General features: G+C 42.1%; 1 protein-coding gene and 1 long non-coding RNA gene across 10 annotated transcripts in view; one reads left to right on the plus strand and one right to left on the minus strand.

Moving 5' to 3' along the window:
• Positions 1 to 2,488: 2,488 nt before the first annotated feature.
• LOC310896644 lies at positions 2,489 to 6,301 on the minus strand. The gene is made up of 3 exons (XR_014581707.1): positions 6,209 to 6,301; positions 2,995 to 3,383; positions 2,489 to 2,600 (listed from the first exon to the last, which is right to left on the minus strand). It is a non-coding gene; the product is annotated as an uncharacterized lncRNA (long non-coding RNA).
• The window catches only part of MACROD2 (mono-ADP ribosylhydrolase 2), an 859,998-nt gene continuing 838,299 nt past the window's right edge, over positions 6,051 to 27,749 (plus strand). For 2 of the 9 annotated variants that reach the window (XM_083829146.1, XM_083829144.1), the window contains exons 1-2: positions 6,057 to 6,582; positions 10,848 to 10,964. In XM_083829146.1, coding sequence (XP_083685272.1) covers positions 6,123 to 6,582; positions 10,848 to 10,964 — 577 coding nt within the window. In that variant the 5' untranslated portion in view covers positions 6,057 to 6,122. Of the gene's footprint in view, positions 6,583 to 10,847; positions 10,965 to 27,749 lie in introns of all 9 variants that reach the window. The other 7 variants (XM_083829145.1, XM_083829143.1, XM_083829142.1 and 4 more) reach the window with 6 other exon arrangements.

Genomic DNA, 27,749 nt, shown 5'->3' on the forward strand with positions numbered 1-27,749 from the left:
AAATCTTTATTTCATCTTTACGTTGTATCAAAGTTAAATAGTGTAAATACTGATGAAGTAAAGGACCACTGAATTCACTTCAATTTTTCGTTTCATGCCTCAGCATTCAACTTTGAATTCATAACCAAGACAGTTTCTAGTTTTAAAAAGGAAGAGTGAGAAGAAAAACTCAAATATTTTGTGTTAAACAAGATAGAAACATCTTACAGTTACACTGAAAAAAATTACTTTGACTCATTTCTGTTTGCAGTTTCTGTACTATTCGGTTGTTTAGATTTTATAAAATAAAGAAATATAAAATCTGAAAACTAGAGGAAAACATGTCAGTACAATCATTACCACCTATTATTAAAAGATCATTTGCATTTTCTGCAAATGTAAGAGGTTTCTTAGATTTATAAACAGGCATGAACATGCTTTTTGAAGTATAAGGAAGTTCAGATCTATTCTTCGTAACTCATGTTACACAACCTTTGAAATTACCATACTGACTTTACAAGTACTGAGTAGTTCACAGGCATATTTTAAACTGTTTTATGGGGCACCAGCTCCAGACTGCTCGGTTTTGCTGCCCTCAGTGCAAAGTCTACAAGCATAGGCCCTGGCCTGGCATCATGTTGTGTTTGTGGATATTCACTCACATCTGACTTGATGTAGGACTGGGCTGTAACGCATCAGTTTGCCACGTTGAAGTGTCTTCCTCTCTTCTGTACAGATTTTTTCAAATATTTTTTCAGACAACCACAATCAGGAATGATTAACTTCCATTCCTGTCCTCTCAAGTGATGATTTTCATTCCCCCTTTAAGATCTGCAGCTCAAACTAACCGTCTCCTTCCTCTCTTCAGGTGTGCCATTGGCATGGATGCCACTACTGACCCTCTGTGGAGCCACTACTCCTCCAGCAGCCACAACCCACCTCCTCCGGAGACCCAAATCTGCTCACTTTTACCCCTCTTACAGGCTCACTGAGGGATCTGTGGAGATGCTTCCTTTACTTTGGTTGGGGTGGTTGATAGTGATCACAGTGCTGTAGACAGGTGCTGAATGACCCAACAGTTTCCAGTGCAGTTCTAGCTCTTCTTTCATCCATTTATTCACTTATACAGTGTGTTATTCATTTTCTTACTAATTTACATTTCCTATTATATCTCTAACAGGAACTCTCTAACCTGTCATTATTTTATCCTTGTGTTAAACAAACATTCATTTTACAATCACAGTAGAAACCTGTATTCTGTCCAGGCTATACATATTTTAAACACTATTTCTGGGCTTTTCCCATCTTCCTGTATAGAATGACAGAGAATGTTCACTGGGCCATGGATGGTCGAAAACACACAAATCATTAGTCTAATACTAAAGATGCATTTTTATGCTCATTGTTTCAACAGAATATGTCTAAGCCTTCTAAATATTGCTTTAGCTGACAGTGTATACACCTCGCTACAGTCGTCTCCAAAAAATAATCTATTTTTTAGCCTGAATGGTTTTCATCTAAGTACCAAAATGCTGCTTTTTAGCGAAATTTTCCTGCCACATTTGCCACCTCTGTTGCTTCTCTCAAAGATCACCATCCTTGACTTCCATCCTTCAGTCCTAGCAGTTCTGCTCTCACATTCCTGGCCACTGTGCTGTTGGTTTTTGTGTGGAATTTTCCTCCGTTTTTCTCCTTTAGCGTCTCCTGTGAATTCTGTTCATGCTCACTCTACACCTTTGTTGTAAATCTAGTGTTGTCCTTGCACAATTTCATCCACTTACATAGACAGTTAAGTGTCTGCCTAGAGGCAGAAGTTAATCACTGTATTGTGTGTTATACAGATTAGCATTGTGTCTAAGCATCACTCCACTTCTAGGATGCTACCTGTTAGGAGATGTTTTTTGTGTGGTAACAACAGGCAAACTTAATACTTCAGGCTAAAACTCTGATCAACAATGTTACGAGCAAGAAAATAAAATGTATTTATATATATTTAATGTTATGCTTCTGTGGCAGCTAGCCTGTTACAGAAAGAAAAAGACATAGCCTATGTTTTGTTCCCTGCTTTCCTTAGATTTCGTTGCAGTGTGTTAGACTGCTGCCAGCATCCAGGGAGCAGGATTATTATTCTTGTCATGTGGATATTTTCTTCCCTCTGCTGACTGAGAGCCACAAACTTGTCAGACAGAAAGTCTGATATATTTGTGCCTTTTTTCCTTTAAAATTCACCCATGGCAAACGTTACATGTACTCAACCAAGGAAAAACATCCTTCTTTATAAAGAAATTAGGTGTGCTCCCCAAACTGCATTTCTAATAGCCCATTTCCCATATATTATTCTAGCTCTGGCTGTGGGAATTGCATGCTTGCAGGCAGCTGTGGAAGAACTATTCATGTTTCATATCTACAAAGCTGAACATTTTGTTCCTATTCAGGAACAGCAGGGAAGACCTAGCCTGAGATAGCTGGTAAATGACTTAAAATTTCACTTGACCTGGAGGATCAGTGATCTTTGGAATCCAGAATCAACACTATAAGAACTGAACACCAAATCATGCTCACACTGAAGTCAGTGACAGAATTTCTTCTTGCTCCAGTGGAACCAATTGTACCAACAGCAACTGAGAAGAAACAAAAAAAAAAGTAAAATAAAATAAGATTTTTCTTACCAGAATTGGAAAATCTAAACACTTCTATTTTTAAGTTGAAGTTTTACTCCTGTCTTTTATCTATCATGGAGTTATATCTTACACAACTCTAATGTAGCAGCAATTAAGGTTTTTATTATATGACTTTATAGCAAATAACAAGATTATATGATTTTAACTGTACTTAATCTGTATGTAGGTATTAGTCATTAACGCAATGATCTAAAGAACTTGCTACAATAGAAAGAGCAATTTAGTTAAAGATTTGTGAATGGCAAGGTTCACCCAAGGCTTGCTGCAGGTTCCTGGGGGGTTTCTAAATCCAGTCGTGTGCTTCCCAAATCCCCCCTTAGAGTGAATTACTTACCTTGTTGGCATTTGTCCATGGATGAACTTGTTCCTGAAGGCGTCAGCCCTGCGATGTGCTTTCTCGCAGGAGTACCCTGAGAGACATCCCAGCACAGAGGGGTGATCAAGGGCAAAGCCACTCAAAGAGTTCTTGCTTGGAATCACTGTTTATAGGATTACAAGGTCATAGTGTTTTGGTCAGTAATTTTCCAGGACTCAAGTGTTTTGCCAATTTGTTTGGGAATCAGGTTGCACAGTCCCCCTCTTTAGTACTTCAATGCGTCCTTGTCAATGAGTCACACCACAGGGACCAGGTTCGCGCAGAGGGGAGGCCTGACTGTCCAGTGCCTGTCTTGCATAAACCACAGGTGTCAAGGGGAGCGAGGCAGCGTCAGGCTTTGCCACGATCTGTAGATAACAGAGGAACGGTGTCGAGATGACTTTTCCTTTGATTACAGAGAAGAAAGAGATGAGGCGCCATCTTTATTAGATAAAGTGATTGACTTGTAGTCAAGCTCAGATTCCTTATCAGGTTGTTTTCTGGACTCTTGATTTGATTCATTACTTCCCATGAGATATTTCATGGTAATGAGCGCTGCCTGCTCATTGTTAACGAGCTGTCCAGTTCAAGGAGCGATCACGCTGAGGCCTACTGTGGCTCCCAAGCCTGAACAAGACCTAGGCCAAGTACAGGAGCAGAGCATACCCACCACCATCTGGTCTTCCATTTTGGTGCTGGCACAAATATCAGGCTTGTTCTTCTATTTTTTTTTCCCTTTTATAAAGATATATATTTTCTTTATATATTTTCCAAAATGATGGCTGTTCTAGCTGCTTTTACAAATGCAACTGAAGAATGCATGCAAATGCCCTGGATGAGAAGAGTTTTCTCTCTCTCCCCTTCTGGTCCAATAAACGTTGATTTATAAAATGTGGAACAGATCCCACAGGACTTTAGAATATTCAGTAGCTTGGTAAATATGGCAGTGATCTAGGATATGGGTTCAAATATCTACTGTACACCATGTACACACACATGATTTAAACTAAGGTCTCTTTTATGCCGCTTTATCTGTTGGCTTTTCTCTCATTTTCATTATCAAGTCGAGAAAACCATGCTTGGGCTACCATAGCATACCACCTGGCCAAAATGAAGAAATCACGTAAAGATATAGTAATGCACCCTTAGGAGCTGATCTAATCTGAATATTGAAATATGCTTTGCGAAGAGGAGGCTTATTCTGATTTGAACTGGTTAAAAGGCAAACTCTGAGTGTTCCCTCGCATCAGTAAGTGTGATAAGACAAAGGATTCTGCTGTGAGGAACTGCACCGTTACTTAAGATTAACAGCAACAGTGCAGATGCTGTTGGTTCATCAGAAAGGAGAACTTAACAAAAACGCAGGTAACTAGTAAGTAAGTTAACTAGTAGTTAACTCTGTGACTAGTGAAGCTAGAATCGGGTCTTCTTACAGAATTTTGCTTTATGCTTCTTTAAAAAGGAAAGTTTAAAAATTTAAGAGAAAGTATAAAGCTTAAAAGCTTGGTCCTTTTTAAAAAATACTTCAGATATATCACCTCTAAAAGCAATATTTCTGTTTCTTTTTTTTTAAATATTTAAATTAAATTGTACCTATTCTAAGTTCTAAGCCAAACTGCACAGCGAGAGGGGGCATTTGCACTTTTCTGTTTGTTTTACAGCACATCGTTAGAGGTTCTCTGTAAAGAGAGAGTATTTCGCTAAAGACGGATTAGCTCCTTCCTGACATAAACCGATAGAAAATGTCTCAAAACACTGAGAAAAAACAACAATCTTTTCCTCTACCAATCTTCAAAAATTCCTTCAGTTAAACTGAGAACATACTTTTTACTGGATAATTCAGTCTTTCCTGATATTTTGCCTTAACCATGAAAATTAAGACTTGGTACTTATACAGGTCAATTAACCAATGGTTCCCTGAGTGCGGTATCTCTAGGTAGTTTCTCAACAGACCTGTGCTTTATCTGATGTTGCCTCTTTCACTTTTAAGAATGGCAATTTTGTGTATCTTGTACACAATGCTTCCAAATTCACAGTATCATTTCTTGTTGTTTTATGTCAGATCACTTGATTTATTTATTTTTATTATGCTTATTTAGCATTTTATATGTAGTTTACTGACTTTAAAAAAAAAAAAAAAAGTGCTGGTGGAGTGATGAGGAATAGTGTCCAGAAAGTTCATGGTTTTTCAATGTAGTTCTGAAAAAGGACAAAGCCCTAGTAATGCTGTGTTGTGCCTCACTTCTCTTTGTTACAGGCCAAGTACAAGAACATTATCACCAAAGACAAGCCTGCTCCTGACAGAGTGATCCTGACAGAGTGATTTAGCTCAAATGAGGTGCAGACTGATGAGTTTGTTGTGTGTCCTTCTGTGAAGCTCTGAAGCACCTGCCAGCGCCTGTTTTGTCCCAGGGTTGCATCCCCTTGCCTGAGTTAGGGCCTGTGCATCCACGTGTGGTGTAGCGTGGGCTAGCAGGATCCGGAGGGCTGCTGGCAGGCCGCATTTGTTTCCTTATTATGTTTGCTTATTCCCCTATGTTTACTTATTTAGGCTGCAGAAGTTTCTGTGTTTATGCAGACATGGAAAAAAAATTAACCTAAACACTTCACTGTCAGCAAGCCTGGCAGGTACCAGCTAGGTGAGATCAGAAAGTGAAAGAAAATACAGACTAAGGTGACGGATGTGCAGTTTCTGAGAGGAACCGAACCCGTGCAAGGTGCGGGTCAGTGGCGGTGAGGGGGAATTTTGGAAACGACTGCACGGAGAGCCCGGACCACACGCAGTATTTATTTCCCCGTATCCCAACGGGTGTTTTTCCCCTGTGCCTGCCGCCGGCTCTGACTCCCACGAGCCCCGTATGTATTTCTCCCCGCCGGGCCGGGCCGGGCCGGGCCGGGCCGGGCTCCCCGGGGCCCCGCAGGCCGCAGCCCGGACGCCGTCGCGTAGCAACGCGGCCCAGCGCCGCCCGGCGGAGCGCACGGGCCCGGCGGCAACCCGGAAGCAGAGGGGGCGCTGCTCCGCCCCGGGACGGCCGGCACCGGGCCGCCGGGCCCCGAGCGCCCTCCCCGGGGGCACCGGGGGCGCCTCGGCGGCGCTGCGCCCGTTAATGTCGCACCAAGCACCCCCCGCACACAGGGCCTGGGCTGTGGCCGCGGTGTCACGTCCCCGTCTCCGTCCCCATCCCCACACTACCACCGCGGCTTCAGGCTCCTCCCGGCCGGCTCGCCCGCCGTGCCCGGTCCGGTGGCGGCGGCGGCGGGCGGAGGAGGGGGCTGCTGAGCGGCGGCTGGCGGAGCCAACGGGCGGCGGGAAGGGGGGCGGGCGCTGCGGGGGTGTCGTGCTGGAGCGAGGCGTGCCCCAGCCGCCAGGCACCCTGTGGAGCCGGGGAGCGACGTTTGGACGGCGGTGGTGGTGGTGGTGGTGGCGGCGGCGGGCGGCAGCGGGCAGCTCGGCGTCCCCTCCACCCCCCCCCGTGAGCCTGGGGAACCTGCAGCTCAAAGCCACCGCCAGCCACAGCGCCATGTACCCCGGCAACAAGCGGAAAAAGCTCTGGCGGGAGGAGAAAGGTACTGCCGCCGCCCCGGGCCGGGCCCCGCCGCCCCCCTCCGCCTCCCCTCCGGGCCGGGGGGTGCCCCCCGAGCCCCTGTCCGCGGCCCTGACCCGGCCCCCGCCGCCCCCCGGGCGCTGCGGGCTCCCCTCACGCCGGGGGGGGCTCCTGGAGGGGACCCCCCCCGGGTTTTGGCAGGGCAGGAGCCGGCCGGGCTCCAAAGGTGCCCGTCCCGCTTTAATCCGTGCCGTCTGGCTGTTCGCGGGGGGGGGGAGAAAATGGTGGTTTTTTTTCGTGATTTTTAGCCCCAATGCGATGCCCCGCCAGGCTACTTTCAGGTGTGGAGCCTGCGGGTTCCGGCACGCCGGTGCGAAATGGGGGCCCCCACGGAAAGGGGCCTGCCCCCCTCCCTCCGAGCTCCTGCAGCCCGCCGTCCTGCTCCTAAAAGCCTGGGACAGGCGCTTCCCGCTGACCTTGGTGTCCCTGTGTTGGTCACCTGGAGAGCAGCGTAAACCTTTAGGCAGAAATTCAGGCAGCAGAAGTATAAATATTTACATCGGCTATTGGAAAAGGCTTCAGGAAAACAAACCTTGCCGGGTGTGTTTACAAATAACCCAGAAATGTACAAGGGGGAGAGGAGGAAAAAGTGAAACATGCCAGCGGGTCTATTACAAGTTCTCTCCTTCCTCCCATGTTCCCTGTGAGTGCATGTGTATTTCAAATCAAGAAGGCAGACGACAGGTTCAAAGGATAGCGTTCGTCCTCTTTGTGGACAAATCAGGTAGGCATCTGGAAGGAGAAAACGTGAGAGCCACAAACAGGCTGATCGCTGTGTAGATTAGCTGCTTCCGTCAAACTGCCTCTGAGGCAGTGTTACATTGTGTATTCGTGTTTCTTTCAGAGCTGTCCTGCCATGTGCCTTTAGTTAAGATGTGCCTTTAGGTGAGACAACAAATTTCTGCCAGACTTGAAAGTTTCTCTCTTCCAGAGCAGAAAAAACGGAGTTAAATCTTCTCAGGTGTTGCTTGTGTGTGATCAGCTGTAAGCGACTTCGCCTGTGGAAGCCCTACCTGCTGCCTGTTGTTACCTTGCAAGGAAATGCTGCTTTTGTGCAGGGGGTAGGTGGGGGAAGCTTCTGGTCAGCTCTGGTGGGAGTTCCCACTGCTCCTCTGTTGCTTCCAGCTTTGGTGCTGTTTGTGCAAGTTCATAGCCCGGCATGTGGACTCAAACCCTGGGTGAAGAGGGTCGAGCACAGGGGCTGGAACAGGTGAGGTGCGGGCATGCTTTCATCTGCATGTGCTGTGAGGATGATGGTCTCCACCGGAACCGTGATAACCACCATCTGTTGAGCAGGGTGACACTGATGAACACAAGCTGAAGCTTGTGACTGCTGTTGAAGTTATTCTGGCCAGCAAGGCATGTTTCTGAGCGCTAGCTAGCCAGCACTTGGTGTCACTCTGCATAGTGAGAATGAACAGCGTTTGCCAGTCTTCTGCTCCAGTAGCTGCTTCCCAGCATTACATTCGTGGTGTTGGCCCAGGGTTTTTCAAACATGTGTGTGAAACTCTGGCACATTACAGCTGATGCTGGTCTTTAGCTTGTAGCCCCGTGTGATTATTCTCACTGAGCATTCTCTTTACTAGAGAGCAAAACTACAGAAGCACAACTTCTTTCCTTCCTATGCAGGTTGTCCTTGAAAAGAAATTTTATGCCAGGCCTGCCTCTGCTGTTCCTGCATACTTCCAGCTCCCCGCAAAGTTGACTGCTCGTGCTGATTCTGCTCTTCCCTTGAAGCTTTGAGAGTGATCATTTTGAACCTTTTATGTTTTGAAGAAGTTCTTATTCTCAAAAAGTGCAAACTGCTAAATAGTGAGTTCAAACCCACTTGCTTTCCTTAATTACTTCTTAGTAATTGAGGATTAGTTCGATTTCTCACAGGGTAGATCTTTCCTGTGGTCCAGTGAAACAGTAGGAGCAGAACTGGCGTTGATTTTGGAGTCTTTATGGCATGGGACGGGTCTGCCTGTGAGCTTCCAAAGCACTTCAACAGGTGACATGCAGAAAACAGTCTTTGCAGCTAAAGATGTTGGAAGCATCTTCTGGGAGGTCTGTGTGCAATTTAAACTCACTTTAAAGTCTCACTTGTGACTTGGAAGAGCAAAGCTTCATATACCCTTCCTCTAGAATTGTGTTTTGGAAGGTGGGGAGCTGCCTCAAATTCCGTCAGCAAAAGGCAGTCAAACTTTCAGTGTTAGTTGGTCCCTCCAGCCTGATGCACACAAATGCGCTCTTTGTCTCGTGTTCATGTTTGTCTTTCTGTAGTACTCTTAACAGGCACATTAAGTATCTTGTATGCTTGAAGATGAAGCAGTAGAGTTAAGTGTGTATCCATAATGTATAATGAAGATTCTAATCACGTTAGTTTTACTTTCATATTTGTAAGTATCCAACTAAGATACAAAGCCTAAATACGGGGAGAGAAGTGGTATTTTTGACAGTACAATTTCTTCTTCGATTGACAAAAAACATCAAAAATATATATCTTTTGATAAGAGTCTGGGCTCAAAAGTTACCTTTGGTATTTTAGGCTTTACTGACTATACATAATTAGAAAACTTACATTATAATAGGGTTTTTGCAAAATAAGCTATTTTCTTGAAAGGTTTGACCTAAGTAGCAGTTTGTTGAACTCATTTACTGTTCCTTCAACTTGATACGAATATTAGCATCTCTTTTCATGTCCATCCAGTCCTTTATGCCAAAGGCAAAAAATATGGATCTTCCTTGCCCATATAGCTTTTAAACTCTTTTTGATCATCAAAGAATATTTATTCCTGATTAATGTGTCAAGAAAATCTATTAGTATGGTAATAGTAGTTCAGTGCCACTGGTAAAATGTACCCAGAAACTTGATTAGCTCATGGAAGCCCTGACATGGTGTGTTCTTTTCACTCCTTAGGCAAGGACACATCTTGTACAAAACTAACACTGAGCGTTAAAAGCATATTTGACTTCTGAGCGAAGTCATCCTGCTTGATGGGGTAGGGGAGGAGAAGAGGATGCGGCTACAAGAATCTGCTGTTGGGTCAAGGCCACTGGGGTGATTTTTCCTCACCTTAGAACCCACTGCATTTATAGCCAAGTCTGAAGAAAAGTGAAGTTGGCACTAGCTGTCAAAATTGTACAACCCATGCAGTTGTACTTTTTGCTGAATGTCTTTAAAAAAAAAAAAAAGACATGGTGACTATTTCTCAGAAGAAAAAAAAACACATCTATGTGTACTCCAGTGGGGTAATCAAGCACGTTATACTGATGTTCAAGTACAAAACTATAAGCCTTAACCTGAGCTCTTGAATTCAAACCTGGGTTCTGCTTTACAGCACTTGAAATCCAGCATGGTCCTTCCATCATGCTGGTCCTGGGCTGATCTTTAGTTACATGGGTAGCCAGTGGAGGGCAGTGGGCTTTCCTTGTGCTTGGGCTTGTGTTCCACCAGTCCGTCAGTCACGTTACGGCCTTGCAGTACTTTCTTTGGGTAACAAACAGGTAGTCTAGCATTTTCTGTAGCTGCTGATTTTGGCCCAAATCGGAATGAAATGCTACTGGATGTGTTTAAAGCAAATGACAGTAGATTTTGCATGCTGGAAGTTGCATTGTTTGCAGAACAAATCAACCAAACAAAAATGCCTTTATTTTTTATCACCCCAACCATCTAGAAAGTGACATAAGATTTGGCTTTTGCTGACTTCTTTTTGTAATATATTGGCACTCTGTTAATTTTGTATCATTCTTTCCGTCATTCTTTGCTGGCATACATAAACTTGTTTCAGAAAAAAATTCATCAGTTTTGATGTTCGTGAGGTGTTTTTTGTTATTCTAAATTCTATCTCTATTTTATCAATACAGAAACTAAAGAATGCGTTGTAATGCCTGGAAATTCTATAACAATTCCCTACTTAATGAATCTGCTGTTGGATCTCTGATCTTGAGTTTAAGTGACTGGAAGACGAGGTGCTATAGTGATGAGGGAAGGAAATCTGGACAGCTGAGAGAGCAGTGAAGCGGCATTTTTTTGCTGAACTGGAATATCCAGAAATAGGTGCAGGCGGTTGTTTAAATGCACTATGTTCAGCTCCTATTATTTGTAACTCATCAAATCACCCATGCTTGTTTCTTTCAAACCGTATTTAATTGCTTCAAGGACATGGAATTGGTCACTACTTGGCCAATGTACAAGAATATATGAAAGCTTGCAAAACTTTTTTTTCCCTTTCCCTTAAACAGAACGTTTGCTGAAGATGACCTTGGAGGAAAGACGCAAAGAGTACTCGAGGGAGTATGTTGCGTTGAAAGATATTCCAACATGGATGGAAGAAATGAAAAGTAAGAATGAAAGTGATGGTAAGTAAAATGGGGGAGTCTTTTTAAATAGAGACTGTTCTGCTTGTTCAGACTGAAGTTACTTTTAAGAGAGCCAAGGCTTAGAAACCCTGTTGTTGGTAACAGTGGCAGTCCTATGGGGGGGCAGGAGTGCTTCATTGAGAGAGGTGGGGGGTGGAAAACACCAAAATACCTTAAAGCCTTGCTGGCATGCAGAAATTTTGCAAGTACATGCAGACAGTCATAACAACACTGATAGCCTTAGGTATGCAAATTAGTTATTCTCTGCCTCAGTTTTTACTTTCTAGATATTTTCTAGATATTCCAGTGGTCAGCCATGCCTAATGCACTTTGTCTTTAAAATTTATCAGGCATCATGGTATGGGGAACCTGGGCGAAATGGTGGTGTTCTTGTAGGTGGCTGAAAACGGCATTTCTTACTCACGATCCTACATGTTTGCTTGGGCTGGGGTGCGCCAGCCTGGCATGGATGAACCCCACCGAAAGGGTGGTTGCACACTGGAACAGGCTCCCCAGTGAAGTAGTCACTGCACCAAGCCTGTCTGAATTTAAGAAGAGATTGGACTGGGCACTTAGTCACATGGTCTAAACTTTTGGGGTGACCTGTGCGGTGCCAGGAGTTGGACTTGATGATCCTTATGGGTCCCTTCCAACTCGAGATATTCGATGATTCTATGAACCCTTCTTCTCTTAGTGTGTGTGGCATTATCAGGATGGCCAGTAGAGTTGTCCAAATACATGCAGTGAACACTGTCCAGAAATGTGAATCTGATTCAATAACATAGATCGAGTAATTGAGGTTTAGGTGGATGAGAATTTAATTCTGTTACAGTGCCTCATTCTTTTTCTAGTTCTCCTTCATTCACGTGTCTGTGAAGAGGAAGGAATTATTTGGTGTGATTTCCTTCGCTTTATTTCTGTGTCTTGACTTGGCTTAATTTTGATTCTTGCAATCTAACTATGAAATGTGAAGTGTTCACTATTGCAGTTTTCTTACTGCTGCAGATACAGGACCAGGTTTCCGGTCCTTCTGTTACCATTAAGGGCTCATACTGACTAATGTGAACAAGAGTGTAGAGTGATCTTGTGACCACGGCTAGCTGTGGTCTTTATGATGATATTCCATGTGAGATTGTAGTACTTCCTTTACAGTCTCAAGGGGCTAACAGAGTTGCAGATACCAATGTCATAAGCAGATAATGCTTTCATCTCTTCCTAAAAGCCTCCTTAATGACTTCTGAAGTGAAAATGTATATCAGAAGTTGCTGAGCTTTTAAACTCTGACATAGTTTTATTACAACAGTACTCACAGACCTCTTTCTCCCATTAGAGTAGGTCTTTGATATCTTGTAAAGAAGCTTGTCCATCTAGAAAACAAGGGCTGCATGAAAATCAAAAGATTACCTGACATCTCCAAAGTTTGTTTAGGAGGTCTTTGACACATGAGAATATGCAGTCTGTCATGTAGTTTAACTGGGAAATTCTTTATCCTTCTTAGCCTGAGCTATGCTTTTATTTTGACAACTCTCAAACTCAGTATGAGTTGCTGAAATTCGCAAATCTCCTGCTACATGTCCTGCTGAACCTGACAAGGTGTGGATTTATGTTGCGATTGCTGTTACACCTCACATAAGCAAAATGTCAGAGTCTAATATGTGGGTATTGGATCACGGCAGTAGTGAATTTGTTCTGTTGTAGATGTTCTTGCAATCCCTGCTAGTACCCAGTGCTCTGCAAAAAATGCTGGAAGCCAGAAGTTGTTCAGAAACACTTCTCTGCTATTTAAGGCTTTTGTTAGACTGCACATTCAGGAGAAAATATTCTTAGTTTCTTGTTTTCTTAGATATATTTATTGTAAATAAGCCATGTGGAATAGTGGCCTTGTAGAAGGTTAGAGTACGGAAATGATTCCACATTTCAGCTGATCAGTGCAATTAAAAGAAATCTGTGTTAATGTGACTGTTACCGCATCTGTTTCAAACTTTTGTTTCCTTTCAATGTTGATTCCGCTCTTAAGGCATCAAGAGTATGAGAAGGGATGAAGCTCCAGGTGTGCTGAAGTCTGTGATGACTTGAGAATTCCCTGCCCAAGTCCTGCTATTTTCTTCAAATGAAAGGCTACTTCTTCTTGCAGTGACAAACTAGAGAGGTCTGAAGGAGGGGAAAAAAAAATCTGTACGCTTGACAAGCCAAGACAGCAACTGATGAGGAATGTGGAAAAAGCTTTCTACCATTTACTTCAAACACTGTATACTGTGAATAAATGACAGATTGATTAGTAAAGTGTGGAGTAGCTGTTCAGAAAGAGTGATGAGGACAAGTCAAGAAAGGAACCAAGAACAAATAAACTGAAGCAGGTGTGATCAATCTTCCGCTGGAGTAAGAAGCTGTAGGAGAAGGGGAGAGCCTCTGGGCCAGGTATAATGCCCACAGATGCACCAGGCTGGAAACAAAAGGCGTTCAGTACTACACAAATGTTTGTACTGACTTAGGAAAATCATTTTGTGAACAATACAAAGGCTTTATGGTACCAATTTTTAAACGTGAATGGCTTGCTGGAAGGTGTTTTGAGATTAGTTTGACACCCACTCTTGTATGGAAGTTTAACAGGAGATTATTAAAGCCTTTGGAACTGCTGAAGCTGAAATGATTGAAAAACTTCCTGTTGGGAAGGAACCAGCCTCTGACCATTCTCATATCTCTGTCTGGTCTTTAACATGAAGTTTGGAGAACATACCTTAGTTTGTGGAGGGAAGTTTCTTCCCCTGCTCTTCCTCCGCTCTCTGGTGTGGAGTGGTATTCAGAACCAAATTACAAACCATACCTGTAAAGCTTTGAGCAAGTTGATCTTAAAGTGAGTTATAAAAAGGCTGGAAGTCTTAACAAGTGTGGGATGTGTAACAACAAAGGATTCTGGGGAATGAAATTAGGGAAATCTCAATGGCAATTGACAATTCCTTTGTCTTTAGTGATTTATTTTTTTATAGCAGAAAACGTGTGAAAATGAAGTTGAAAGGAGCTTTGAATAGTTCAGCCTCAGTTCTACTCCTTTGCAACTAAAATAAAATCCTGCAATTTTATAAGTCATCTTATATGGATGTGGGTCTTGATGTGCCCTAAGAGCTGAAGTTGGTTTGTATTTTGACATGGAATTTGGCCAATACTTCTGATGCTTTTTGCTGTGAGTGGGGCAAGGAGTGATGTGGAATGGAAGGACGTAAGCTTGGTGCCCGCTGCTGTGAACGGAGGGAAGCAAGCTGACACAGGCACGTGTGTTTCTGGGAAGTCTATGGTGTCAGCATCCCTGGGGTTTGACAAGCAACTTGCCAGGCTGTGAAAGTGGACCTCAGAGTTCAAGTACCATAATACTGTCCATTCTCCTTGCACTGCTGTTATTTATGAGTGGTCCTTTTTAGTCTCAGAGGAGATGGTAGCAAGGGAAAGAATCTGTTTATGTTTACAGAACTTACTCATGAGGAAAAGTTTTGTTTTAACCACTGTGAGATTATGAGGAACTGTCCACTTCAGGTACTACAATAACCCTGTCATACAGGGCGAGGTAATATGTCTGCACTGAAATCCATCCTTTATCCCGTACCTCATCCTTCAGCTGTACTGAAGGCAGGCACTTCTTGTCTGTTCAGTTACGTACTTTGGAGAACAATTCCTTCCTAACAACATACAAATAAAGGACTTTTTTCTGAAGCTCTGGATTTTCTATACCTCTGTTTCAATGCTGTTTATTATATACAACCTTATGCTAGACACTTATCCTGTACAGAAATGGTAATTTGTGTTTTGTTATGCTCGGTGAATAAAGAAATGATGTAGAAGAATAACTAGTGATTTTTTTTTTGAGTTAAAAGTACTATCTTTTTCTTGAATACACAGTTATTCCTGAAGATGTCTTTAGGTTTCAGCGGGGAAACTCGGGAAAAGACTTCAGAAAACTTTTCTTTGAAAGCTTTTCTAAAAATCAGGGTTTGGGGAGTTGTGTTGCTGTTGACATCTGTTTATCAGTAATAGATAAATGTTTGACATTAATGTAGTAAGTCAAAAAATAGAATTCAAACTTAACTCCAGCATTTTATAGTCCTGCTGGGCTGTCATAGTTCTCAGGTTTTGTTGGTGCAAAGAAAAAAGCGAATTAAGGTGATGGTTTAAAGGTCTTTGCTAATAGTAAGAACTACTTTTGATTCCTTTAAAAGGAAGGATACAGCAACTTGTGAGACTTAGGTTGTTTTTATTTAAATGGTATGAAGGGTCTGCAGTCTCTTGTTCTAGCAAGTCTTGAAATATGTAGATGTTCTAGCTGCCTTTGAATTTTCTTAATCTCTTACTTTTAGAAAATAATATGGTTCAGAATGTGCTCAGATAATCTACTTTAACGCCAAAGGTTTTATGTATAATAGTAAGGTTTGGGTTTAATAACAGTATCTTTGTACTAGAAATCTGTAGATATCTGAATAGTCACTGGGTTGACACAAGATTATAGAGACAAAGCAGCTGTATAAGCCACTCTGCTTAATGTCAAAAAGAAAGTTTATGATAATATTGAGCTGTATTGACCAGAATTTCTTGAGATTGCTAACTAACGACCAATAATACTGGCTACTTCACAGCTTCTCCTGTTAATAATGTGAGTTTCTCTCCTGCAGGAGCCATGAATCAAGGTGGTGATTGTTCTTTTACCGATTTTTTTTTTAAAGAAAAAAGCAAAACATAACACAAACACTTCAGAAAGTAAGCTGCTACCCAGCTACAGGTGAAAATCAGCCAGAAATGTACAAGTAAGGAACAGGGTCTTGTTAAACTGTTGTTACCTCTAGTGGGTCGTACAGAAAAAGTAATTATGTTCTACAAGAACATTAAAATTTTCGGAAGTTGCTTGCCAGTGATGGGGATCTCTGTCTGTGATAGCTCTGCAAAACCACGCTTCCAAGATCACATACTACCAACAAAAGAAGTCCATCAGCTTGCATTATCTTCTTCCTTTTAGTGACTTGAACAACTGTCTTTAAAACAGATTTCTACCTGAGTGACAAGGATAAAGAAAATTGAGACATTCAGCTCTGCATGATGCTTGCTGTCTGTCAGTCAATGAAAATTGTGCTTTTGCTGTTGGCAGTGTTTAGTTAAGTTAGTAGCACAAGAACTTTTCAGCTAAGTTAGTGTACAAAACTGGAATACCTTGCATGCTGCAGTTCAGGATCTTCTGTTGTGGTCTTGAATGTGAATTTCAACTTCACTTACAGCACTGAGTTTGTTTTTTTGTTAGTTTTTATTTTTTTAATGTTTCATATATCGGATTAGCACTTCTAAATGTACACCTCAGGTATTCTTTTCCAAAGACAACTTTGCAGTGCATGGAGATGGGAAAGTATCTCTGGGAGCAAGTTCATTTGAGAGTAAGCTGAGAAATAGTTATCTTTTGGAGTTGGTTTGGTTTTATTTAGTTGGTGATAACCCTGACATTATTAGATAATTCAAGTGGTGTGTTTGGCGGGTGGGGGGGGGGAGCTGGTGAATAAAAAGAACCAATGTGTATTTGATTGACCTTGTAACTTCTTGGTGAGCAGCATGTATATAACCTTACAGGATGGGCTTCTTGTCAGAGAAATGACGTTTATTTTACAGTTCTCCTCCAAAGAAAAATCTTGCTTTCAGTGAGGTGGTTATTAAAAAGCAAGAATTCAGCACTGTTTATATGTATAAAAATAAAGAACATATAATCCAGTGTGGCTAATTTTCTCTCTATAACAAGATAAGTCACTTGTCTTTGATTAAGATGATGACTTCTTTGTAAGCTCTGGTTCTGTGATTTATTTTTTTTATCAAGTTAACATCCACTTAGCATTAAGCTGTACCTGTCCTTGATGAAGTTGTCATTTTAAGGCCCTTTTCTATGCAGTTGAGAACCCCTTGTATTTCCGTGTGACTAACCACAGTTAACTATAGGAAAGGATGCTGCTAGCAGCAATAAATTAGAATCCTTATCGAAGCTCCGCAAGCTATCAGTGTGCTTTTAAGAGTCCTAGTAGTGGAGACACAAAGCCAAGTTAAAGATGTCTTTGCCAGGTGAAAAACATACCTAATGTTTAAGTGCTCCTAACTTGAATCTTGACCAGATTAATAATTTGCAAACCTTTGTTCCATGCAGTAGGAGAACCAATCCTTTCTTGTAGCTACTAAATATCACTGGGTACTGAAGTTGAGTACGGAGGTCCCTAAGGAAGTACTAGCTGGAGCCAAAGCCCAGATGATGCCATGCATTGTCAGCAGGTAGGCCTGCTCGGGTTGCAGGGAAGGATGGCTTTATCAGCAGTGATGCTGTGTGTAAGCTGGTATGTGGTGTTCCTCGGAAATGGCTCTAAGTGTGGCGTTTTCCAGGTTCCACCCCGGAGTTTTTATGTGGCTGACTTGTCTCAAATTCAAGACTTCAAGGGGAAAGAAGAATAGTAACTTTTTGAATGAGGTAGCTGTTTGATGTATGTGGATGGAAAAGGTCTCCATTTCCAGTAATTTCTGTTTATGTATCTGTTTTTTTTCCTGATGGATTTTTTTTTTTTGTGTAATGGATGAACTCCCTTTTGCAAGATCAGATCTCCAAATTAATTTCTTGTTCTATGAAGACAGTTTCAGCAAGTCATCTAGTTTTGCTCAGTATGGTAGTTTGGCTAAAACCTTAATCTATGACTTATGATAGATGGTAGCATATGTGCTCACAGTCTTTTGCAGACAGATGTGAGCTGATGTGCCAGCCTGACTAAAAACCATGTGTCTCTGACTAGCTTGAGGCCAAGATCAAGCTGTTAAATTGTACCCTTGTCAGGGCTGACTATTGTGGATCTGGTGCTGTGTTGACTGGTTACACGACTTTCAGATAACCTTCACTTAAAATACAGACTGATGTCCACCTGCAGAAAACTGGGACCTTCTTTTTACTGAAGAAGAAAGGTGGCGTTGCTTGCCTTGCCTCACTGCAGCTTAGTTGTGACAGACATCTATAAAGATGCTGAACTACTGCCTCGAGTAGGACTTGCTGCCTGGGGCGAACAACAATTAGTGATTACGCAGGCTAGGCCTGCCAGCTGCTGCTCTCCAGACGTGGGAGGCTCACAGCAAGTCCAAAAGCACATCCGTATCTTTGTGGTGGTTAAACTCCCTTGATAAGGTAGTGGTGTCACCGATAGTTTAAGCTCATTGAGCTCTCTGAATAGTAGAAAAGTAGCCAACTTTCATGCATAGCTGCGTTTGCTTCACGCACAATTAAACACACGATTACATGTGTGTTAAAAAGCTAATCACTGGAAACCAGATAAGCTTGATTTCCCTTTTCTGGTTCACTAGAGCCGAACTGCTCAGTTCAGTAGAGCCAACTTGCTCACTGCAGAGAAATGCCTATAACAGACAACTAACCTTTGAGTAAGTTGTTGTGGTACTTCCTACATGACGTGGTACGAGGCTTCCTCTGTGAGGTGGCGTCTAGCTGATGGGCCACCAGAAAATCCAGCTGGCACAGAATTCATCAGCCCTGCAGAAAGGTCTGCATACACGTTTGCTACAAGGTGCAGAAAATGCTTTTCTTTGCTAGAGAGTAGGCTTGAACAATCCGGTTTATATTTAAGCTTTTATTTTGCACAGTCTTAAAAGCACCTAAATTATAATTTTGTGCGATATTAATATTAAAATATTAATTTATATAAGGTATTTCTTATATAACTGGAGGAGGGGGTGTGAGCATCATGTTTGTGCACAGCAAAGGTACTGAGGTTTGCAGCTGTTTTGTGTTAAATGGGCACATAACAGTGTGTGTGACCAAGGCCCTTCACCCAAGTTCCCAGTTCTTCTTGTGGACAGGATGCTGTAGAACTCACATCTTCCAAAACTGAACCTCTCAGCCTCATGTTGATACAGCCAACACATTTATTTCCCCAAGTTGAAGTAGTTCTCTGCATGTATCTTTGCAGGAGTAGCATCTTGAGGAGTCTATGATCAAGCACTGAGTTAGTAAAGACTGTTGTATAGTTTACCACGAGGAACCTCTCCAAAAGACTGAGTCCATCCATAATGCAGATCTGAAGAAAGGGCAGAACTGTTTGCACATTTGTTTTCCTTTACAACACTTACCTGCCCCTGGCACTTCTCATAGAGTCTTTTTTTATGTGAATATGGGCCATTTGGATACTCTTCTTTATACTAATGGTTAGTCTATAAAGGTGTTATAAGTTGCCTATCATATTTGTGCAGCAACTAAAAAACTTTTAGTTCAAGTTCAGCCTGTTGGATTGATTTCTGATTTCTGTATGCTTAGTGTCATCCTTTGTGAACAAGGAATTGCTTAGAAAAAGACACTGTAGGGTTCAGTTCTCAGATAAACATAGTGTGTGTTGCATTGCTATATTTTTGTGGGAATAGTTGATGAATCTCAATTAAATGAAAGAAAACCCCAGACCTAGTGATAACTGCCACTGAGGGTATGGATCAGTTATGTTTGAAGAAGTAGAGGTTATCTTTTTTTTCCCCTCTTTTTTGCCAACAGAGTTCTAAGTTTAAGTGTGTCATGGGTAACTAAATACAGACAAAATAAGGTGGTGCTCAGGGACTTATGCCTTCAAGGACTTATGCTACAATGTTTTAGTGCTTTAAGGTCTGGTGTGTCTTTTTCCCCCCTTTTAGAATTTATTTTATTTTATGTAGATTTGCAGAATAAGATGGAACTAAATATCCCTCCTAACTGTTATTGAGTTGGTATTGCATCCTGTTTTTAAAGACCTTACAGTAAGCAACTATGATTCTCAGTACTAGTGGGTATTGGAAGAGTCCTCTTGAAACACTTACAAGGCTTACTTCTGTACCTTGCTGTTTGAAGTTATATTGTTTCTTAGGATAGTGAATTACTTTTTTTTCTTTCCCTTCAGGTGGGGGGATGTTTCAAGGTAAGCATGACCCAAGCCTAATGTCCTCATGCAGAAGACTTTTTTTGCACTTGGATAAAAATGTACCTATCTGTACCCCGATACTAGAAAACTGAAGTACCTCTCCCATCTCTAAGCAGTGTTGTCAGTATATCTCATGCAGAGATGTTCCTGAATGCCGATTGTGTGAAATGTTTGCAGGCAGTTGTGCAGGAGTTACTTAGCTTGCTGGTAGTAACTTCTTATTTCCAGGCTCCACAGTAAGTACTACAGAAGGTGTAATGCTGAACTAGAGAAACGGTTGCTTAGCAATGGTGTAGGAAATTTATATGACAGAGAATGTAGAGTAAAAATTGTCTGCTTAAAAAAATAATGAATTTGTTTGCACACTGTAAGCTTATTCTAATTCTGCTTGATGCTGCATGTGTTGTGTACACCTACTAAAATGAGTTTATACTTCTAGGTGGATAAAATAAATGCTGCCGAAAACCTAACACCTGGTCGCACATTGCTTTTTTTTTCCAGTCAATTTCTGAAGTTGAAAGGAGAAATACTGTGGTAGTGTAAGTTTTGGGTGAAGGTTATCTTGGGAAGTACTGGACTGATTTGGGCATACCAGTAATAGTGGTATGAATGCTGAGATATTATCAAGACATGGATCTTGCAGTTAAGGTGATCTGGTTTGTCTTTGAAGGAGTCTAGTGAGGTAGCATCACCCATAGTCTTTCAGCTTTATTTAAAACAGTATGAACGTATTTCTCTGATGCCATAAATAGTAGTTGGAAAAAGTGCATGTTTTTCTCTTTCTCTTTGAGTTCTCATTGTTAATTACAAGTTCTCTGAAGTAGAGGCAATCAAGTAGGGATTGGGTTGGAAGTGTTGCGGTGTAGTTCGTGTCTCCGTGTAGCCCCAGGTGACTGTTTAATGTACTTCTTACAAAACAGTAGTGAGAGTTGGTCTGAAGGATCTGTATACCTAAGTTTTTGGTATCCCTCAGATCCAGGTACCGAATAATCAGGCTTGGGCAAGAACTTAGTAAATATGCTGTCTAACAACATTGTTATTCCAATATATTGTCACAAAGCCTCAAATCCCTCTGAAGCCTCACATTAAGGAGAAAAAACAAACAAACAAAAAAAAACAACAAAAAAACACAAGATAATAGTTACTGAGTGAGTTTCTTTAAATATGCAAAGCACAGCTCCTCCTGGGTTTCGGCTAAAGCAGCAGCCATGCCTATGGCCCCTAAATAGTGAAATCTCAAGGTAGAGAAGCAAGCATAGCAGCTGGATGCTGACTCTCCAAGTAAACACAAAAATACCCTAGGGCCTCAGCCTACTTAGGTAGTGTCTTTGCTCTGCCACTGTGCATGCCACTGAGGTGAGGAGACTTTGATTTATGAATTGACAGCTGTGTGTCCCTGCAGACCAGATCGTATCACAAATGCGGGCTGAGTATGTATTCCTTTTCTTGTTCTCCCTGTTACCACTGCTTTCTCAAACGTCGTTCTTTGGTATTTCTGCATTGCATACAAAGTCTTTCGTGGTTTCCCAGAAACTTCATGAAAAGGTCCAGCCTCTCTGTTCTTTCACCTTACTCTTCTCACAGACTTAACAGGCTAGTTTTGCCTCTATCTTGTTTTTGGGGGGTATACAAAGCTGTGTAAGGTAGACTGAGGAAATGCAGGAACGTAATGCCACAAGAACTACCCAAGACCTTTGTAACACCAGAATAAATGCATTGTGCATGAGCATTGCATGGATTGTTAGGAGCGTCGATTTCTTAGTCGATTCTCATGGTATACCACTCTCCATCTCTAATGTTTGACAGCCTTCAGTGGCTTCCAGTTCCATAATATGGCTGAAAAGTAGAGGCTCTTAATTACCAATCTGTTCGTGGGCTGCTGATAGATGTGTATTAACATGGATCAGAGGAGTTACTTTGGGGCTTTTTGCAGTACGCCTTCAGAGGGATGTTGTTCAGAGCACTTGAGGTGTGGTTCATTGGTTGTGGGCTGCATGGTTAGCCAGCAGATACCCAGGTGATGTTCACTTCCTTAGCTGGGGGTATTTGATAGCTCCAGAAAACCCTCAGCGGGAGATGCCTGGAAGCTGGGGCAAGTTCAACCTCCACGTGTCTGGGAACACTGCAAAGCTGGTTGGTACTCTAGGTGGGTCACAGAGGGGATTAAAGGACTGGAGCATATCTTCTCCAGCCTAGACCCCAGCTCTCCCAGCATTTCCTTGTAGAAGAGAAGCCCCAGATGGGATCTTATGTTTCTAAACATATGACAAGAGGGTGTAAAAGGGACAGAAGGCAGCTCTGACCTTCTCAGAAGTGTGCCGTGACAGGACAGTAAGCCATGGGCACTACTTGAAAGAGAAAATTCTCTGAAAATAAGAAAGCACTTGCTTCTTATGAACGTTTGAACCCTGGAGCAGGTTGCACAGGTTGGTGATGAGTCTCCATGAGTCACCATCCTCGGAGATATTCAGAATCCAACTGGCCAGGCTCCTGGGCAGCCTGCTGTGGGTGGCCCTGCTTTGAGTGGGTGGTGCTGGGCTGGACGTCTCTAGAGGTCCCATCCAACCTCATCCATTCTGTGTTTTGTGGTGTCTGTGTGCCCCACTGGCTTCATACTTGGCTACGATTTCTGGCTAATCCAATTATGCCACTCTGTAATTAGCTGAAACAGTGTATTGGCAGAGTACCATCAGAGAAGGTGTTGGTGTTCATCATCGAGTGCGTTTAACTTGCACGTTGTGCTGTGTTTTTGGCTAGGTGGAAACCGATTTGTCTACAGCAGCTGTTTCTTCCCTGTGCCCAGGTTCTGTTTGTGTTCAAGTCCAAGAAGTGGCAGAGTGAATCTGCGCTACAAAACTCAAGTACTGCATCTGTGAATGCTTTCCTGTGATGGTGAAACACGTGGAAATAATGCTTATCTTGATTTAAATAAGCAATTGCCTGTCCTGTACAATCATCCACTGTTAGTAAGAGTGAAGGCAGGCACGTAATGTAACAGATCTTACAATCTGGCTTTCCTAAAGCTCTGTAAGCGTATGCAGAAACAAATGGAATGGAAAGCTGTGGGGTTAGTAATTGCTGATAGTTTGTCATTTTTAATCTGTACAAGACATTTGTAAAACAAAGCATGGGGAGGAGGGGTTGGAAGCATTGAGGACCACATGCTGAATATTTAGTAGGATGGTTGCTGCACCGTTTCTGGTGGTTAGACACTAAAACTTGCTCTACTCCTTTGTTTCTTCAGCAGCCCATGCGAAGAAAAGTGGAGCAGTGTCCTAATCCAGCCTCCTGTTGGGTTTTCCTGGGAGGGGAAGTGTTGGCCTTTGCCTGGGGTCAATGTTGGGACTCGCGTCCCTTGCTCAGGGCCTTTACCCAGCACTGCTCACGGATCCTGTTACAGATTGCTGTGGGAGAAAGCATTTTGGGGATATGGTGTTTCCATAAGTAGCTGTTGTGGCAGGGAAGAGATAGCAGAGATTTTTCTTGTTTTCTCGGAAATAATTTATTTCCTTCAGCAGTGAATTCTATAGCTGTTTATAAATGATGAAACTCACCCATTTTCAGCTTTGTTGCTTGCAGTTCAGTCTGTTGCTCTTATTTTTATGAACTAGAGGGAAACACTGAGAAATAGGATTTGTTAAACAAAATTTAATTTTAACACTGCAGGCTTTTGAGACTAGCCGCAGTAAATCCTTTTCATTTGTTCCTTCTTTGATTTCTTCTCCTATCTGCTTTTGCTCAAGGAATGCCATGAGCTTTCTTTGCTAAAGGTATTGCTTTACACTCTGGGTCTTTAATAACTATTTTTTACTACCATGTGTGTACTCTCTTTCATTATCAGAGCTGAAAAATTACAATGTGTTTTTAACAGAAGCTCTTCTAGCTGCAGGTTTTTCTCCTCCCTTTGGTTGCAAGCCCTTTGGTATTACTGCAGGGATTCCTGTAACTGGATGTCTGAGACGGTTTCAAAAATTAAGATGCTTTAAAGCGTACTAAAAGTCAAAATCCTGTTCTGCTAAATTGCAGATCAGGTGTTAGTCAACACGGGTTACCTGTGATATCCTTTTGAATTTGAATCTAAATCTTGATTACTTCTTTGAGACAAGGGTGGGGAGGGAATACATGAGAAGACAAAAGACCAGGTGAAGAATACCATTTTTTTTAAAAGGAGGCAAAAAAAAAAAAAGCAGGCTTTGTTGAAGTATTCCTGTCTATGCTGAAGGTGATAATTTAGTGGAGGAAAAAGGTGGTTTTCTGATCAGAGGGGTTAACGTACCTTCTGAAATTCTTAACAAACTCTTGATGGAAGTTTTGCAGACACTCCGGGTATTTTAGCAGGGACTTGGTTTGGGTTGGTTTCGCGGTGGTGTTAGGTCTGTGGTGTGCTTCTACATTGTCATCCCAGCGTGCTCGTGCCTTTGATGGGGGCTCCCTCTAGTGAGCTGTTCGGAAAGTCCTTTTTCTTCCAAGCTCTGAAGTACTGCTCGCTTTGGTTCAAAGCATGGTTCTTCTTCGCTAAATCTGATACGGCTTTTTCTGCATACATGTAAGGTACACCTGGGTGCTGGGATTGTCCTTGTCCTTTGGTGCAAGCTGGAGGGAGCTGCAAGCAAAGCAGAGAGATAGGACTGCCTATTTGCTCCGTTCTGGCATTAGGACCTGAGCTGGTGTACTTCATGTTTGGAGAAAGATGTGGATAGAAAGAGCTCAGAGACATCGTGAGCATGGTTGAAGGTCCAAAGAATGTGACCTAGGTGAAGAAGCTAAAAAGGGAAACCAATTTCTTAATGAAGGAGCATGGAAGATGGAAAATGCCAGTGGTGAATGGAGAGAAGACAAGGCACCAGATTTGTGCATGAGGATACAGCAGGTGGGCTTTGCTTGGCAAACTTTTCTTGACAAAGCTCTTCAGGATAAGTTAGTGCAGTCTGTTTATAGCTAATGCTTTTTAAAATCAAACTTGGCACCCTTGAGATATAACAGGTAGAAATACTGTGCAGAGTATTTCTGTGCACAAGTGGTTGAACTGCAATTTGAGGAATTTGTTTAAAAGAAATAAGAGCAAATAGCTCATGGTTATTTAATACACGCTACTTGGCATGCTTGGAAACATCCTTGCAAACAAAACCACTGTGTGATATCAGATGAGATGAACATTGTTTATTGTATTGGTCGGGACCCTCTTCTTCCTCGTCCACCTTGGATTAAAAATGTGAGTGTGCCACTGCTGGATCATATCAAAGGTTTGCATTAGCCCAGCATCTGCTGGCCAGCTAAGGATGCCAACAGGAGACTGCAGGAGCTGAGAAAGCAGATGGAAATGCTTTTCAGGGATACTGTTTTAACTTCCGTCAACCTGTAGCTATGGGTTTCTTAATCTAACAGCAGCACCCTTGTGCTTGATGTCTTCAGGTGGATCTGCAGATATGGATTTGTCCAGCTGCTGTTTGACCTTCTATAACTCTTCACTATTAAATTTGTAGAAGAGTATTGCATATGGTGGAGGGGATGCTTTTTTGCCTTTTAAATCTTTTGGATTTATTTGAATCCTTCCTAGTTATCTTATGGAAAACAGTAAGCACTGAATCAGTTTGCTTTCTCCAGCTTCCTTGGTAATCTCTTTTCCGCTCTGCAGGATATGGACTTCTTCTGGTCCTTCTCTGCACTTTCAGTTCAGCAATGCTTTTGCTGACATGAAAGCCGAATTGCACGTGGTTTTGTGGATGTGGGTGTTGTGTGGGTTCATGCAGTCGTGTAATAAAAGCTCTTCCCTCCTTTCCTCTTCCATCCTGTTACATAGAAAGCAAAGCTGTCAAGATAAGAGCTTGATACAGGAGTGCATATGCATTACTGGACAAAAAGTTAGCCATACTTGGGTATAACTTCAAACAAATGTCATCTTTTTTAATAGCGTTTCATTGTGTTACGAATCAGTCAGTGCACGATTGTGTTAAATGTCCCTTTGCATTCTGTCAGCTAAACACAAAACCAAGGTGAGGATAGTTTTTGATTGAGCTGAATTGTCTGACTCATATTGTAAAAGTTAACTGTTAATTTCCTTGAGGAAAGGAAGAAACATCAGTGCTATGGTGTAAGAAAATGGTCAGATGAGAGATGTGGTTAGTTCAGCATCGTGTTTCAGCAGCCAATGCCAGATGCCTTGGGAAGTGTCTAACGAGGGGACAAATGTATGGTGCTATTTCCTTGCATTTTCTTTAGCCACGTGTTGTTTGCACCTTGGAGGTCTTCTATGCCAGAAGTAGTATCATCCTAATTAATAGCTCCTGAATGAAGTTTCTTTTTATGGATTTACTCAGTTCCTCTTTCTTCTGATGCAAGTATATTTCTAGCATTCACAAAAATGAGTGGGATAAAGAATTTCAGTATTTTTTCTTAGAACTTGTTGCTGTTGGAAGAAGGCTATCCCATCTCATCATATATGGCAAGATCACCCATACTTGCCTGTTCAAGTTAAAATTGGAACAGGCTCCTGAGGGTAGTGGTCAAAGCACTGAGCCTGCTGGTGTTCAAGAAGCATTTGGACGATGCTCTCAGACATAGGGTCTGATTTTGGGGTGATTCTGCGCAGAGACAGGAGTTGGGCTTGATGATCCTTGTGGGTCCCTTCCAACTCAGGATATTCTCTGACTTTGGTTCTCCCAGTGCTCTGACGGTAGACGCAATCGTGGATTGTATCTGTTTGACTCTTTTCCTTACAAATGAGTGCAGTACTACTTCACAGCTTGTAGGTAAACTTTTTCCAGGCTCAGTATAAATCTGACATCGATAATTTTCAAACATGTCACTTTCAGTGCACTTGGCCTAAATAAGAACGAGCTTGTCTTTTTTCTTTCCTGTCCCTGGGTATCCTTTTGGATGAAACTTTCCCCACTGCTGCTATCTGCTCTGTGAAAAATTCATCTCCCTTCAACTTGCATGAGTTTCAAGGGTTTTTTTGCTTTTGACCCAATCACATAATCTTCATGGAATACTTGAAATACTGCACTTCAACTGTAGTTTGAGTTAAATCGTAATTGTGACTGCTATCTGTTCACACAACGTACATAACTATTTGCACAAGTTCTGAGATTAAGGAAAAAAATAGGTATCAGAATTGTGAGAGTGGGGTAAATCAAGATGGCCAAACTAATTCTGTTTATTGCTGCTTTATTATAGCTCACCACGGTGTGTGTTTTTCATTTTTATTTAAGGAACACCTCCCAGTAAAACCCTCTTTTGAGTGCAAGATTGACATGGGATAAGAGGCAGGGGCAGAGCCTCCACGTGGAGGGAAGGAAAGCTCTAGACACAGTCTCACCAGGCATGCATAAGCCCAAATAAAGCAGAAGGTATTTCTCATGCTAAAGAGTTTTTTTTTTTAGCAGCATTTTAATAACCATGGTTTGTTTCAAACTGGTGATCTGAAGGCACCCTGGCTTCTAGTGAAGCTGTTTGGTTGGTATGTGTTCAGTTCTTGCTTGTGAGCAATGAGAGCTGTGGCGAGGCGACAGGAGCAGTTCTTCCAGCAGAGAGATCCTTCCTTCCTAGACAGCCTGTAGTGCTCAGCTGGATGGTCTTGAAAACCTTTTAGTAGTTAAGAGTAGTTAAGAGTAGCCTCTTATTTTTTTCTGTGGCTATGCTGATATTTCTGTAGAGGTCAGAAAATTCCGTCTTAGTCTGTTTCCTTTTTTTCTTTTTTTTTGTCCTGAAAGCTTCTCATATTCAGAGTCACAGACAAAATTTTCTGATCTTGGAGTCAGTGATACCTCCACCTAGAACTGAGATGGACTTTGTAATAGACTTGATGTAGTTCATTTGTTTTGTAGGACTGGAATCTATGTGA

The sequence above is a fragment of the Anser anser genome (genome assembly GCF_964211835.1).
Source record: "Anser anser genome assembly, chromosome: 3".
NCBI lineage: Eukaryota > Metazoa > Chordata > Aves > Anseriformes > Anatidae > Anser > Anser anser.